General features: G+C 35.1%; 1 protein-coding gene across 1 annotated transcript in view; it reads right to left on the bottom strand.

Moving 5' to 3' along the window:
* The window catches only part of LOC114074038 (transcription factor MYB64-like), a 35,451-nt gene extending 18,338 nt beyond the window's left edge, over positions 1-17,113 (bottom strand). The window contains exon 1 of the mRNA XM_027911959.1: positions 17,077-17,113. Within this exon, the coding sequence (XP_027767760.1) occupies positions 17,077-17,113 (37 nt within the window). The remainder of the gene's footprint in view (positions 1-17,076) is intronic.
* Between the last annotated feature and the right edge of the window lie 405 nt (positions 17,114-17,518).

Raw genomic sequence — 17,518 nt, 5'->3', positions numbered from 1 at the left:
TATATATATATATTATAGTAATATCAAACATGAAACATTTTTCATTAAAAGATTAAGAGATGAATAAAATTGAAAATATTATTTTTAGAATCCTTAACTTGATAAAATATCATCTTATTATCAATCAGTATTTTCTTACCTATTTGTATATATTGAGCAAGGACTGTTTCTTGTGACATAACATTTTCTTAGATTAAAATAAACACAAAATAATAATAAATTTATGCTTAAGAAATGGCATATACAATATAAATATAAAAACCAATAAAATATATGGAACATTATATATCCAATGAAGAAAGAAGACAAAAATATATGATAATGCTACAATATTCACTCTAGTGTTCAGTTTGATAGAATTATCTTGACACCAATACTTTGCTTTATTCATTCCTTTTTACTTACATATCTATTAAGAAAATAATTAATATCATGACCGTATTATCATATGATATGTAAAAGATAAAATTAATTGTTAAATAGTGGACTTAACATAAACAGTAATTATTCAATGGACTATATTGGTGCCTGATGTTTTAGCAAAATTAGGTACATACTCCTTCGTCTGCTGGAAAAAGAATAAAAAAATAAACATTTTACCTCAATCATATGCCTTTTTTTTTTCCATTAGTCTCTCTCACACATTTTGTCACTATCCATCCACACATTATATGAACAGTAATTATCTGATTCTCTCTCGAATAAAAACACAAATGAAATTAATTCAAGAAAATGAAAGGACAATCCCGGTTCAATATATTTATTTTTATATGTATCTATCTATACTACCTTAAAAGCATGAACTCCATAACTTGAATGTTAAATTACTCTAATGCACCACCTCAAAACACTCAATTTAGTTTATATTCTATATTTAATATTATAATTTATTTACTCTATATTTTATTAAAAGCAATTACCTTTTCACATTGATGTGTAGTGACTTTTTTCGAAGGGTTTCAATTTCTTTTTATAGAGTTGTGACTTTTTTGATGAGTTATGACTGTTCCAAAAAGTTGTAATTTTTTGAAGGATTGTGACTTATTATGAAAATAGACGACAAACACTTTTAATACTACTCTTTGTTTCTTAATAAATAGATTAGATTTCTCACACTTTTATACTACGAATTTTGTATGTTTTCTATCTACTTCTTAAAATAAGGAAGATTGTGAGAGTTTTTTAATTACGCAATTTTAATATTTTTTATTGGTAAATTAGATAGATAAAAAAATATGTAATAAGGAGAATGACATAACCCAACTTTAAACGAGAAGAGTATCTTCAAAATTACTATGTACCCATTTTCATAGAAAAAAATATACCTTTACAATAACTTTTACTTAACAACAAGTTCAATAATTTTTCGTTGCACAAACTACAACTTGGTGTGAAGAATCTGAAAAGTCTCAAACTGTTGGAGAAAAAATATTTTTATAAAAAAAATTTGTTTGAACACTACAAACTACATTAAATATGTACTTTTCCATTTCTATTTTATTTGTTTTTCTTTGATATCTTTTCAATTTAGCATAGAAGGTTCTTCTTCTTGGTTGGGGGGCATCATTAAGATAACAAAATTAAAATACATTTTATATATTCTTCATATAATCTGTAAATTAAAAGTTCTCTTTATTCTTTAAACATATCAAATTAAAATTAGACAAATCTATATCTATCTCTTTTTAATATCTCTCTCTATATATGTATACACACACAAAAAAAACACTACCTTAAAAATAAACCACTTAATTTAATGTCAAATTATAATAATACTTAAAACTTAAAACACCAATTATAGTATATCTTCTATATTTTATATTGTATTATATTTATTTATGTGTATGATATTAAATTATATTAAAGACAGACACCTTTTAACATTGAAGAATTGTGACATTTTCGAAGAGTATATAACTTCTCCGATTAGCTGTGATCTTTTTGAAGGGTTGTGACTTTTCTATAGGGTTGCAACTTTTCAAAAGAGTGGTGACTTTTCCAAAGGGTTGCGGATTTTCTAAAGAGTTACGACTTTTTTGATGAGTTATTACATTTCTGAAGGCTTGTGACTTCTTTTTTATAAGACATGATAACAGTTTTTCATAAACTACCCTTTATTGACTATAAAAAGAGGGGCTTCCGCAAATTTTTAAATTGCATTTTAAAAAAAATATTCATTATTTTTGTTCTTCTGAAAACGTCCTATTTAGTATATCTTCTATATTTTAATGATAAAAAGGAATATGCACATACTAATACTATGCATTTATAACTATAAATGAAGGGGTTTCTCCACATTTTTAAACTGCTTTTTTTTTTTTTAAACCATTCGAATGCTACTAAACGACAAGAATAGTCTATTTGAACAGGGCACATGCATCACACATAAGGAAGACGCCGAAAGACTTACAATGAATTTGTCCGTTTCGACCTACTTTTTTTTTTTTGTATCTTCTATTTTTCTCTTCTTAAAACCTCAAGTTTGGTTTACATACTTTGACAATGTCAAAGTTTAGTGAAATTAGAACACTCCCTAACATGAATATTATATTAATATAATACTTTAACTAATAACAACCAATTTAGTATATCTTCTATATATTTTTTATCAATATTCATATTTTATTATTTATATTAAAAGTAAAATCACCAACAATAAAGTAGGTAGTGTGTGTGCACGCGTGTGTGAAGAAAGTTTCACAGCTAATTACACATTTCTATATTTTTCTTTTCTTCTTTAATAGAAAACCAATACTTAAATTTCAATCTAATAACTTCGGCAAAAGATTTAAATAGATTCTTATGGAATTTTTTAAATGTTCTCAAATCATCACAAAAAAGAGATCCCCCAGAATTTTCAAGGAGTGAATTTTTCACGACCAAGACAATCGTGATTGAAACCCATTAGCCCTTTGGTAGGAGAACAATTACTACCGCCCAACAAAGCAACTTAACAGTAAACAAAATATTTAAAGATAAGGAAGTAGGTTTAAATTCCTTAAGAAAACTGGAGTTCTCATAAGATCCGAATGTTTTAAAAAATAAAATTACCAAATATTTGGGTAAAACAACTTCTAGAAGTTGAAAGTCAATATTCCAAAACTCTACTAACGATAAGTATAAGAACAAGGGGTAAAACCCTACAAACATATAAATATCTAAAGCACTAGTCGAAGTCCGGATCGAATGTACTAAACCAAAAAGAACTCATGGCAACATGGAAGAACTGATTCTCCCTTGAATCCGGTCTCGATCAATTATCTCCTAGCTATGGACGATCAGTAATCGCCAGAAGATGCAATGTACTCAATACAGAACGAGCAAATGTAGTATCACATTGTACTTGTAGGATCATGCGGTTTCTCTAATAAGTGAAACATAGGCAAGCAATCACAACAAAGTACACACACATATGTACAAAATAAACAGATAAATTATCCTTTTCAAAAGCAACAAACAGTTCCCAAAATCAATGATAATTAGACATGGATATATAATCAGAGTGGTCCTCTCATGGAACCCATACCAAACTATTAGTGAGTCCGAACATGAAATCCTATCTAATACCCGAGTCCAAATTTGACACCCAATTTAATATATGTGTCAGAATGTGACACCCAATCTATTCAACACAAATACAATCATAAGTTACACCCATAATGAATAATGCGAATAGTCATAAAATTTATTGTATTCATGACATGTAATTACTCATATGCATATACTCATTTGCATTACGTTCAGTTTACGTTACTTATTGTCATCACCTACCTCAAAACCAAGCTTGAATCCTCCTAAGACTGTTAAGTCTTCCCCTTCTGGATTCTTTTCTCTTGTTTTAGGTGTTCAAACGAGTAATTTAATACAAGGATCAATAATTAAGGTCTAATATATTTGGATTATAACCAAACAAATAACCAACACCAACTCACTGATACTAATGTGCATCTAGGGTTTTTTTTCCAAATTTGTTTCTGTAAAGTTGTACACCACCTCTCTATTGGATTGTATCATCAAGGCTTGAGCCAACACTTAGAATGCCAACTTAAATTCCACACTTGTTACATTCTAATTATGTCAGTCAACTGAAGCATGAGGAGGAGATTCCAGAGAAACCCGAGGAGGAACCTCTCGATCGTCATTGTCTCCATCCATCGTTCTAGAATTAGCCCTTCTAGTAGTCATATCCTTAAAAACATCGGGCACATTTTTGCAGAAAGAATTATAGAGTTAAGCTCCATGGCACAAATTAAAGAGGTAAAGAAGTGGAGTTTCCTAAATATCTAATAGCTTCTCATTCATAAATATGGTGTGTTTCAAATTTATGAACAAGATTAAACTAGACGTGGTTTGAGAGATTGTAGAACTATTCTAAACCTTGTGCTCTCATACCAAGTTTGTCATGACCCAAGTTTACATCCTAGATTTAACAACGGTGTATAGGATCCCGAGATACCTCATACAAGCTATTTAGAATATAACATAATATAATGGAAATGAGCTGGAATTCAAAACTTTTCAATACAATTAAAGTTTTTTATAAAATGAGAGGAAGTCTAACAACATTGTCTAAGACCATTAAAAAAGCATGAACAAAGTCTTGGTCACAACCCATACAATAGTCCAAGACATAAAATAAAAACAAAAGGGAAAATGGTGATCATATCCTCGAATACAATGAGGACTCACCAAAACATCACTCCTTTATGAACAACAAAGGTAGCCACGTTTGTTAGAATCAATATCGCCGGACCCTACCTTTGATAAGAATGTAGGCAAGACAATTTGTTAGTACTATCAATTATTAAATATGATGGCTAGAATAAAAAACATAATCATTAATATTAGTCAACGTAAGACATTAGGCATAAGCAAAATAAAGACATCATAAGCATCATAGTTAAAGAGGAACACTTCCATAAGGAACCTAACTTATCCATAGCCAAGACATAGGTCATCTGCCTCTAGTCAAACTTGCATCATGGAAGGCATATATCGCAACACTCCAATCAAATCTTCTTCATCACATAATTACATTATCATAATTACTTTAAAATACATGGGTATTAGCCTGAATGCCTATATTATAAGGCTAATAGGTATTCACCTCTTGTCTTACTTACTTTTAGTTGGCGTACACTCGCCTCCACAACCTCATCATAAGACACGAGTACTTTCCTCCGCATAATTTCACAAAGATCATGGATACTCTCCTCCATGTACAATCATCATAATAGGAATGTGGGGACTCATATATTGTTATATCTTAAGAAGTATGGAAATCACCTCATATCCTTACTTATGAAGGACATGGGTAATCGCCTCTAGCCTCATCAATTACATTAGCTTTTAATCTAGATTCATTTTAGGTGAGCAATCCTTTCAACCTAGATTCATTCACGTGAGTAAATATTTAACTTTAATTCAATTATGCCTCTCATATATTTTATGGGAAGTATCTCTTCCCCACCATAACATTAACAATCAACAATTCATAGTCTTGTCTTAAATCTCAAAAACTACATCTCATGATAATAGTATATGATTTGATCTCAAGATTTCACATCATATTAATCATATATTCTTCAATCCCATGCAATTCTAATCATACTTCATCAATCCTATAAGGAGATATCTAACTAACAAAGTTTTTTTCATGACATTAACCCTATTCATGTCAATTCTACCCTAAAATCATAATATAGGCATGAGTACATGGAATATAATCCTAAAAATATATAATACTGCCAATTCAATCATAAACAATTATAGTCCACTTAATCGGATCAACATTCATCATAACCCACAACGTTGGAAGAAACTCTAACTAGTATTGGGATATTCTTCTTCAAATTGCGGAATTGTAGATTGGAAGAGTTGATCTTGAACTAGTTCCAATTTCTTCCTTCTACTTCCATCTTCTAAAGAGAATATTCGAGAGGAGTTTTGGATTTTGAGAGAATTACTTGAATGGAGGATTTTGGGAGTTAAAACTAGTTATATAGTTATTTTAGACTTAGGAAAAATGGCACCATTTCAATTTATTCAAAACCAAAAAAGATCCTTACACCCTCAACTTAACCATCCAAACAAGCCCACCCACGAGACCTCGTCAAAGGATTGTGGATGTCCGTCCTTGTCGGGCGTGGTCTTCACATAGAATTTTAGGCCGTTAACACACCCCTACCAATGAGTCATGGACCCATTGACATAAACTAGGGTTACCCTCTATATGCAAAGTATGGAACCCCGAAGGACTCCATAAGGTAACCTATCTTCCAAGAAAGGAATTCATTTAGCCATAATAAATCTTACCATGATAGAGATACATCACGACATAACTTCTCAATATAATACCTCAAATCTCATAGGTCATATATAGCCATAATTGGCATCACAACATTATTTTCCAAATCTATCTTCATATATGCCCATATAGTCACAAAACAATCATATGCATAAAAAATCACATTTTTCTTGCTCAAGCCTTAAGACATCAGCCCTTCCACACATATAGAAGACCACCGGACAAGGGAAATAAGAGAGAGATCATATATAAGCTCTATGGCACGACACAAGAGTAATGAAGAAAGTGAAACATATATCGTTCTATAGCCTCTCGCTCATAGATGTGTTGCGACTCACACCGTGGAACAAGAATCTACAAGACATGGATTTATGAGAATTTTGACCCTAAGACCATTTTTATAACTCATGCTCTGATACCATGTTTTTCACGATCAGAGAGCACCCCCTAGTCATAACATGGTGTATTCGACCTCTTGGAGGTCTTATACAAGCCCTTAGCATACATTCATTGCATAAACATAAAATAGCTAAAGAATTTAAGACGTTTTCTACCATAACACAAGACTAAAAGTCATCTTATTTAAAACCTTTACTACAAGATTGAAGTACTAAGTCTCATTATGCCATCTTACACACGACTTCAATAAATACTTAGGGACACTAGCCTTATAATATAATTGAAACATTACTTATCAATTACAAGAACTTAAAGAAACTCTTGACATAAAGGTCCTTGAATCATTAAGGACACACTCGAACTTGGATATAGCAACCCAAACCCTTAATTCTAGAAAAGATCCTTTATCCATCACTAGCTACACTTGGTTTAAAAATATGAAGAAGACTGGTATTAGTATAAGAATGCACAAACTAAGTATTATAACCATGTAAAGACATTCTCTTAAAGAAGACATTTAGTTTAAAACCATGCATCATGTATTTTAGAGAAACTTCATAACCATATGATACAATAAGCAGAATATAGTTTATCTACATTATGTTATAGACGAACCCCGCTCACATCAACACATAAAGTCATTTATTGCATTAAGGCACATTTAATATCTCCAATACATTATCTTACCTTTTTATCTTTACTCCTTTACCTAAAGCAACCCTTAATTAATGCTTAGTGCAATGCATGTATAGTGTCCGATTCCACCATTCATACAAACCTATCACCTTATGGTCACCAAGGGTGAACATTTATACAACCTCCATCAATTCAAGCACATACATTCATAAGAAAGGGTGAACATTTATATAACCTCCATCAATTCAAACACATACATTCATAAGGGCAGGGAATATCATGAAACGTAACTTTAACATAAGAACCATCACCTAAGACAACCCCATGTCATACTAGTGTAATGTGCATGTACATCCCATAATACTATTCACACTAAGTATTCGTATGAAGTCACCCTAGACTAGGCACATCACATTAAATAAGTCACAACACATGCATTTAGCCTTAGACATAAGACAAACATACTTAATAGACCTCATGTAATAACTCATTCATTTATTACATCATAGTCATTATCCATTTATTCTGTATACACATCTAAAGACAACATACAAGTCCATACTATAAATATCACCATAATGACATCATAGTCAACGTTGCATGTTTAGAGTTCATTTAATCAATACATCATAAGACCTTACTCATAACCCCAATGTAAGTCTAGTACATAGATGTATATGTGAAGCCCCATACAAGTCTTGCTTCCTAGACGTAACCGGCGTCGTCATCCTCTTTGAGTACTCTACTTGTATTGAACACACACACACACACACACACACACACACACACACACATATATATATATATTTAAAATAGACCAAAGTTATAACGTTTGTCTCATTTCACAACCATCTAAAATGATCATAGAAATTTGGGCATAGCCCTACATCAATATAAATAAGCCACATATAGGCTTTTACAAATCGTATTCAAACGAAATAGACTGAGCATAAGAGTCTAAAAAGTAAAGCAACTCCATAGGGTAGATATCATAATCGCCCTTGAAAAGTGAGGACCTACTCAATTTGGATGGTAGAGAATATCCAAGTCTTCTTCAAGTCGTCTCGAATGAGCCGTGAACGACCGAAACCTAAAATGTTTGGGAAAAAGGAAAAAAATGGGGTTAGTACGCCACTTGTACTAAGATGAGACCATATACACATATAACATCAAAGCATGCTAAAAAGGGACATATAGTAAATCATGCCATTTTATCCTTTAAAAGCCTTAGCATAATCAATCAAGCCATACCCATCACTAGGTTTATGTTCAACAAGTCAAAGCAACTCATATGCATATCAACATACTTGAACCCATAATCTAATACAACCCTATCATCAAGTAGTAGTGTCACAAGTATGAATAAGAGTTTGTCATATCCTAGTAATCTAGACAACAAATCATGAATCCCCATAAAGTCACAAGTGCAATGACTACGCAAAACCCCATATACTTTCTCAATCACGTAACTCAACAAGAATCATGACTAACATCCTACTTCACATAACATAGCATTTAAGAGTACATATCATCTTACGTTAACCATATAGACCAACATATATACATAAGTGAAACTAATCATCACATAGTATCAAAAATATGAAAGTTCATCATATACATGTTATATAGCATAATAAACATATTAATACGTAAGAACATCCTCCCAAGACTCCCCTCAAGGTTAACTAGTGTAATGCTTAGGTAGAGTCCCATACCCCTACCTAGATTAAGCCAAACCCCTTAGGTCATGTCAATTAGAGTTCAATCTTTTAGTTGATTTTACCTTTTTGGGAACATCTTTCCCTAACCGACATAGACCACATGAGCTAGTGTGAATCCGGCGTCATAAAGCCCTACACCGAAGGAAGGCGGACTACTTGCCAATGTAGTACCAAAACATAAAGCATAGCAACTAGGTAGATCCACTAGCTAGTATTCCTATGGTGGTAACATAATTCAAGATCTAGGAGATATAATTGGGACCCTCTTTATGTTGCATGCGTTATAGTCTCCAATCTCAAGAGTATATTAGTGATCCTACGATCCAAGTCTTGCTTCCTAAATGCTCCTCACCTACCAACCAGTATAGAGATAGATAAAAGCATGGAATTAGTATAACCTTATGTACTAAATATGACATAATGCATAAAAATCATGAAAATGGACATCATTGGAAATATGCATCTTTTGATTTAAATATCATTATATAATCATAAGAACAACATTTATCGACTAAGAAACACATAAGAAAATATTTAAGCAATTTAGTACATTTTTAAAGCAACTTTACAGTGAGCAATATCAATGTTAAAGTGAACTTCTTCACTGTTACAGTGAAGTCTATTCACTTCATCTTAGACACCTTTCAACACATAACTTCCCCCACTAAAAGTTATCCTAAGACTCAGTTAAGCTACACAAAGAGAGATCACCCATACACCCTCTCTGTGCATTCCTAAATATCCTCAAGACTACTTATAATGAGACACATACATTTACAATACACCAAAGTACATAACATGTATAATACGACATTTTCCTTACCAAGACAATCAAAAGACTTACTTAAGTACTCCTAGAATAGAAATTTCATACACTCTCTTAGAGGTTACCTAAATAATCCTTAAGACTTCTTAAGTTTAGATCAAGCCCAAAGTATCAATCAACTTCCCTAACTAGAGTCATTCTCAAGACTTCCCTAGATAAGACATGAAGCGATCATCCTTTATTCCCTCTTCACACTTTAACTAAGGAATCCTTAAGTCACTCTAGATTAGGTACTCATTCATTTACTTGCTTTCTAACATAAGCCATTATTTCATTAGTTCATTAATAGACATTCATCACATAAAGTACATTCAATTAATGGTCTTCGAAAAGACCTAGGGACTCTCACTAATATCTTCAAAGCCTATTGTGCAATGGCTATATAGCGTCCCATACCACCACCTAAACTTCATAGAATTTCTAAAATACTAGTACGTATCCCACATGATGAGAACATGCAATAACGGACATAGATCATGGTTGGAAGACATGTTATCCAGAGTTCTAACCTACTCCAATGGAGGGTGTTCTACTTGCCAATGGTAGAACTTGGACACATCCCATGTATGCACATAATTAAGGAATATGAATGGCTTACTTTGTATTCTAGCCTCATCCTTTAAATAGAACTACTTCTCTTACCATACTTACTCGGTGCTAGCCTTTGTTCTCATAGAGTAATTCACATAAAAGGTTCATATAAAGGGTTCCATATCAAGTTCATAACCCAATTACATTTTACCCTACCAAAGAGGTCTCCTAGGTATACCTTACAACGACTTCAAGAAAGTTCATAATGACTTTTGTAAGAATTGATATGATGCCGTTCCAGCCAACCAACCTTAAGTCCATCATTCTTTACAAGAAGGATGCCATTACGATTTTCTACTTCAAGTTTCATAACCTTACCACTAGGTTCAAGCTTCCACATAAATGACCTTCTTAGAATCATTCAAGCTCTCACATGTCACTCATACATTAAAGACTAAGAGGCATTAGCATCGTTAGTCAATACATCTCATATTCACATTTATACATGCATCAAGTAAGGGACACAAGTCCACCAAGACAAAACACAACATACTTTACTTTATTACATATATCATATCATTATTTGAATCACTTAGGAATGAACCTTATCATATTTATGTCATCCTATTCATTATTATAACATCATCAATAAAACCTTTATAGACTCATATAGTGAAATAGGAAAAATCATGCATCAACTCTAAGATTACACACATGAACACATAGTTAGAGTCTAACATGGTCACCTAATAACTTCAATAGAAGAAACAACATACTTTCACATTACTTCATATGTAGGTAGATATGATCATACTTCAAATTATCAACTACACGAATCATCATAAAACATCAAGTAGTTTCCGACAAGGCCATGATCATCATAATACATAAAGTAACGCCTACAAGGACACATCAATCAAATAACACTGCCACCATAATTGGACCATACCAATCACAACATAATTCAAAAGATAAATTAGATACAATAAAGAGAATTAGGGCAGCATAACACCAATCAATTTTCTCCACTTCAATCCATGTCTAAATCATCCAATTCAATACCATAAGGCCCTTACCCATGGCCATGAACATCAATCCAATGCATAAATCATAATACTCAATGAAACTAGGTCAATTAAATAAAGATTTGTCAATATAAGACAACTTATCCATCAATTCAATACAATTCTTATATCATTCAATAGCCTATAGAAAACTACACTAGAATTCAGAAGCATTAAGTCAATATCAAGTAACCCATAAAGTAGTCAAAACTAGGGTTCATCAATTACATGGGTTCATAGGTTAATTGAGTTAAAATAATCTAATTAAAAACAATTCAATAAATATACAAGATTAAAAACCTTTAATGTAAGAACCAATGGATAGATCATAAAATTGGACGAATTCATCTTTGAAAACTTTAGAAAACTTCTTGAATTTGAGCTCCTTGATGAATAGAGTTTAAAGGATAAAAAACCATACCTCGATGATGTTAATCCTCCAATTTGATGAAGAATCACTATGCAAATCTCCAATCCATGCTCTTCCTTGAGTTTTGGCTTCTATGGAGTTCTAGGGAATTTCTAACGGATTTTGTGTTTTCATTTTGAAGAATGAATTATTTAAGTGTCAAAGACTTATATACATGTTTAAAATACCCAAAATACCCCTGATCAACCTCCAAACTTCTAATTTGAAAGTGGGGTGAATTTACCATTTCACCCCTAGCATTACAGTGAACTGCGCAGGAAGGCAGTTCTCACAGACGGATGGCCATCGACGGCCCGTACCTTAACCAATGGACCATCATGTTGGTCCGTGGTTTGGGAATGAGAATGTTCTTTGGCTTGTACTGTCCCATGCCTAATCTTTCACCTATGCCCCCTAACCTACGGGGCGTTGACTGACCCACTGGGCGTTGATTGCCTCCGTAGGTTGGGCTGGTTTTTGACAGCTTGGGCACTCTTGAAGATCCATTCCTCAAGGACCCTTGGTTGGTCCTTGGGTACTTTAACCTGGAAGTTTCCAACCCGAATATGTTCTTATATAATCTTAGAACATCTCACATGAATTTCATTCAAAACGAACACGTAAAACTCGACGAAACATGCTTAAAAACATAAGGTCATTTCAAGGCAAACCTTTAGAACGTTATGGACGTTTGACCTCCAAACATCGCGAAATGTGACACACTGCCTATATACACTGTAATAACTCATTTAAGGACATCATAAAATTACTACCCACACATAAACACATGTAAACACATATGAGGCACATAGGTGACTTAGTCGTCGAACGTCTTAGTCGTCCCTTGACGTTTGACTTCCAGTGCACCTAAACTCTTAGACATTGTATCAATACCACATTATAGATAAATTTAGTACCTTATACCACTATTACAACCATGTTACGATCTATATTCACCTAAGTCATTTTTGGGATCTTACAGCGACCAAATCTGGTACATGGCTGCGCGTCGCGGGGGCATCTCCCATATTAATTTTTTTGATAGAATTTAGAGGCATAATGGCTCGTATTGAGCCCGCAACACAGGAAAATATTTTTTTATTTAAGTGAAAAGGGAGAGATGATCGTGTCAAACTAGGACTCCTTCAACCCTTTAAAAAATCTGATTTTCCTTTATCTAATAAGCTAATAAATATTAATTAATTAAATTAGTTTACCAATTTAAATGAAAACAATTTAAATCATTGCTTCCACTTAGGTTCAAACCCCGGTGGAGCAAGACTTACCTCAAAGGCCAATTTTCGTCCCTCTATCCCCAAAATGTACCTCCACCTTATTATTAATTAGTTAATTACATATTTAGGGTAATTACGATACTATCCTTAGCCTGGAATAAGACCATTTTACCCCTATACACTCCAAACTTAAGTTTTCCCCTTTTTAAATTCGGTAAAGACTCATTCGGGTAAGTCGTCATATTCGGGAGCCCTACATGGCTGGACCCAACCTTTTTTAGCTCAACTAGCTCCCCAAGTTAGTTGGATTGGCTGTCACAAGGGTTCAGAGGTCTGATTTTACGCGCATCAATCCGTGTGAACCCGGTCTAATCGTAGGCATTCTAGAAACATTCAGCATTACTCAGCATATCAATTTTTTTGGGATAGTTACATTATCCCCTCCTTAGGAACATTTGTCCCCAAATGACACTACTAACTATCTAGTGTAACGCCAATCAGCTCATAACATAGTTATTATACACAATCACGCAATAGCAACAAAGAATGGAGAGATAAAGAAACTTAGACTTAAGAGTAGGAAGTCTAACCTCAAGGGTTGAAAAGATGAGGGTAGCGGGATCTCATATCGGCCTCGGCCTCCCACGTAGCAGCACCCTCAACAAGATTATTCCTCCAAAATACCTTTATTATGGAAACCTCCTTGTTCGTTAGCCGCTTGATCTGTTGGTCTAAAATCTCAACAGGTACTTCCTCATAGGACAAGTCTTCCTCGACCCCTAAACCTTCAATAGGTAGAATCGATGCTGGATCACCTAGGCACTTCTTTAACATAGAGACATGAAAGACTGGATGGACAGAAGCTAGCTTCGCAGGCATAGCCAATTCATAGGCCACCTCACCCATACGCTGTAGGATCTCATATGGCCCAACATACCTCGGACTCAACTTCCCCTTTCCTGCCAAACCTCATAACACCCTTCATAGGTGATATCTTCAAATAGACCTGGTCAGCAACATCAAACTCTAAGGGCCATTTCTATTTTCTGCATAAGATTTCTTCCGACTGTAGGTAGTATCCAACCTACCCCAATCACCCTGACCTTCTCTAAGGCCTCATGAATGTTCTCTAGACCCAAGATGGATGACTCTCCAACCTCGAATCACTATTCTGGAGACCTACATATCCTACCATACAGTGCCTCAAACGGTGCCATCCCAATGCTGGAGTGATAGTTGTTATTATACGAGAACTCTATCAAAGGGAGATGGTCATCCCAACTACCCCTGAAGTCAATCACACATGCCCTCAACATGTCCTCCAATGTATGAATGGTGCGCTCTGCCTGCCCATCAGTCTGAGCATGAATGGCAGTACTAAGCTTCACCTGTGTTCCTAAGATCTTCTCGAAGGATCTCAAGAAATGTGAAGTGAACTGAGCTCCTCTATCGAAAATGATAGGCAAAGGACTCATAAATGTAAAGTCTCGCATAATCCTTGGCTTTTTAAGTACACTTCACAGGGATAAAGTGGGCAGACTTAGTCATCCTATCCATGATAACCCATATGGAGTCATGTTGTCTCCTAGTTTTCGGAAGACCAACCACGAAGTCCATATTAATAGCCTCCGTTTTCCAAGTCGGAACCTCAATAATCTGAGTAAGACCTCCATGCTTAAGATGTTCTGCCTTAACATGTTGACAATTAGGACACTTGGCCACATATTCTTCAATGTCCTTCATGCGATCCCACCAATAGATCTGCTTAAGAACATGATACATCTTGGTCGAACTTGGATATATGGAATATCTATAACCATGGGCCTCTACAATGATCCTTGTCCGCAAATCATCCACATCTGGTACACACATCATGCCCTGGACCTAAGTATGCCGTAATCTCCTAAAGCAAATCTTAACCAACACTGAGTCCTTCAGCTCCATCAACACTATATTAAGATGCTGACCCTCCTTGACTTCAACTACTAAGGATTATTCAGAACTAGGATGAATTGAAACACCCCAACTAGTAGATTCAACAAACTGCACACCCAGTCTGGCCATTCTGTGTATATCTTTCACGAACTCTTCTTCTCATCCTTAACGTGTGTTGTACTTCCAATACTCATCCTACTCAAAGCATCAGCTACAACATTAGCCTTACCTGGATGGTAGTGGACATTCATGTCATAGTCTTTCAACAGCTCCAACCACCTTCACTAACGTAGATTCAACTCCCTCTGTGTGAACAAGTACTAGAGACTTTTGTGGCTATGAACACATCGACATGCACTCCATACAAGTAGTGCCTCCACAATTTCAGTCCAAACACCACAACTTCCAACTCCAGGTCATGAGTGAGATAATTCTTTTCATGAACCTTAAGCTATCTGGACGAATAAGCTATCACCTTACCACCCTGCATAAGAATACAACCCAAACAAACCCTAAATGCATCACAATAAACAGTGTAATTCTCACCACACTTAGGCAAAGTAAGCATAGGGCTGAAGTGATTTTGTCCTTGAGCTCCTGGAAACTCTTTTCACAAGTCTCTGTCCATTCAAACTTGGCCTTCTTCTCAGTTAAAGCTGTCTGTGAGGTAGCAATGGAAGAAAAAACCTCCACGAACCTGCGATAGTAACCAGCCGATCCCAGAAAGCTTTGGATATCAGTGGGAGTAAGAAGATTTTCCAGTTCTTAACAACCTCAGTCTTCCTGGGGTCTACCTTCACACCTTTGTCGGACACAACATGACCTTTTGAAGGTCACTAATAAGCCAAATTCACAGTTGCTAAATTTGGCATACAGTTGATGTTGTCTAAGTACCTACAAGGTTAGTCTCAAATGCTGTTCATGCTCTTCCTTGGTCTTAGAGTAGATGAGAATGTCATCAATGAATACTATGATGAAAGAGTCAAGGTATTCATGGAAGACCCTGTTCATGAGATCCATAAATGCAACAGGTGCATTCGTGAGACCAAATGACATAACTAGGAACTCATAGTGACCATAATGGGTACGTAAGGCTGTCTTTGGGATATCTCCATCCCTAACCCTGAGCTGATGGGACCCTGAACGAAGATCAATCTTCGAGAAGAAACTAGACCCTTGGAGTTGGTCGAACAAGTCATCTATTCTAGGAAGTGGATACTTATTCTTGATAGTGACTTTGTTGAGCTACCAATAATCGATACACATTCTAAAGGGTTCCATCCTTCTTTTTCACAAAAAACACTGGAGACCTCCAAGGGGATATGCTCGGCTGAATCAAACCCTTATCAGTGAGATTTTTTAACTGCAGCTTCAACTCTTTGAGTTCATTTAAAGCCATTTTATAAGGAAGAATTAAAATTTGTATAGTATCAGGTTCTAAGTTGATACCAAAGTCAATCTCTCGGGGGGGGGGGAGGAACTCCAGGTAAATCATCAGGAAATACATCTTGGAACTCATTCACTAGAGGCACTGAGTCCATTGAAGGAATTTCATGATCTAAATAGTTAACACTCACAAGATGACACAATAACCCCTTGGACATCATTTTATTGGCCTTAAGGTTCGAAATGAAGGGATTAGGACAACTCGAGTTGTACCCCTCCCATACAAGCTCTTCTTCATTAGGGAAATGAAATCTCACAACCCTACTATGACAATCTGTACTAGCATAACAACTATGAATCCTTTCCATACCAAGAATAACATTAAAATTATGCATGGGTAACTCAACCAAGTCTGCACACATTGTCTTACCACATACAACTATTGGGCAATCCTTGTATACTCTATCAGTTCTTACATTTTCTCCTAAAGTGTACTAACTACTATATGATCATGCAGAACTTCAGGCAATATCTAAAAAATGAGAGAAAGTAAAGGAGTTACAAAGCAAAGCGTAGACCCTGGATCGAGTAAAGCATAAATAGAAGTTGACAATACTTACAGCATACCTGTGACCACATCAGCGGAGTTCTCCTGCTCCTCCATGCCCTTAAGGGCGTAGAACCTGTTCCTCTTAGGAGGCTCGGCTGCTGCTGCATTCTGTGGATTAGGCCTAGGATGAGCCTGACTTTTTTTTTTGTGGGCAGTCCTTAACCATGTGCCCGCTTTACCGCAACAGAAGAAGGCATTGGTGACCTATATTCACTCTCCATTGTAAGCACGACAACACTTAGCACAGTCTTTTCTGGGATGCTGCATCTCACTTCCATTGCCCTTTCAGGCTCAAGTCTTCCTCCTCTAGGTGTTGTACTCCTCTGAAAGTTAGATTTGCCTGAACTTTGTTGCCCCTTTTTAAATCTGGGCTGCTCACGGACGCCAAAGTTGTTCCTGTTGCCCCCATTGCTAGGACCTGCCTTGTCATGAGGCTTAGGCCTCCTAGCATCACGAATG

Source organism: Solanum pennellii, chromosome 9 (assembly GCF_001406875.1).
Source record: "Solanum pennellii chromosome 9, SPENNV200".
Taxonomy (NCBI): domain Eukaryota; kingdom Viridiplantae; phylum Streptophyta; class Magnoliopsida; order Solanales; family Solanaceae; genus Solanum; species Solanum pennellii.
This window is presented reverse-complemented; position numbering and strand designations above follow the sequence as displayed.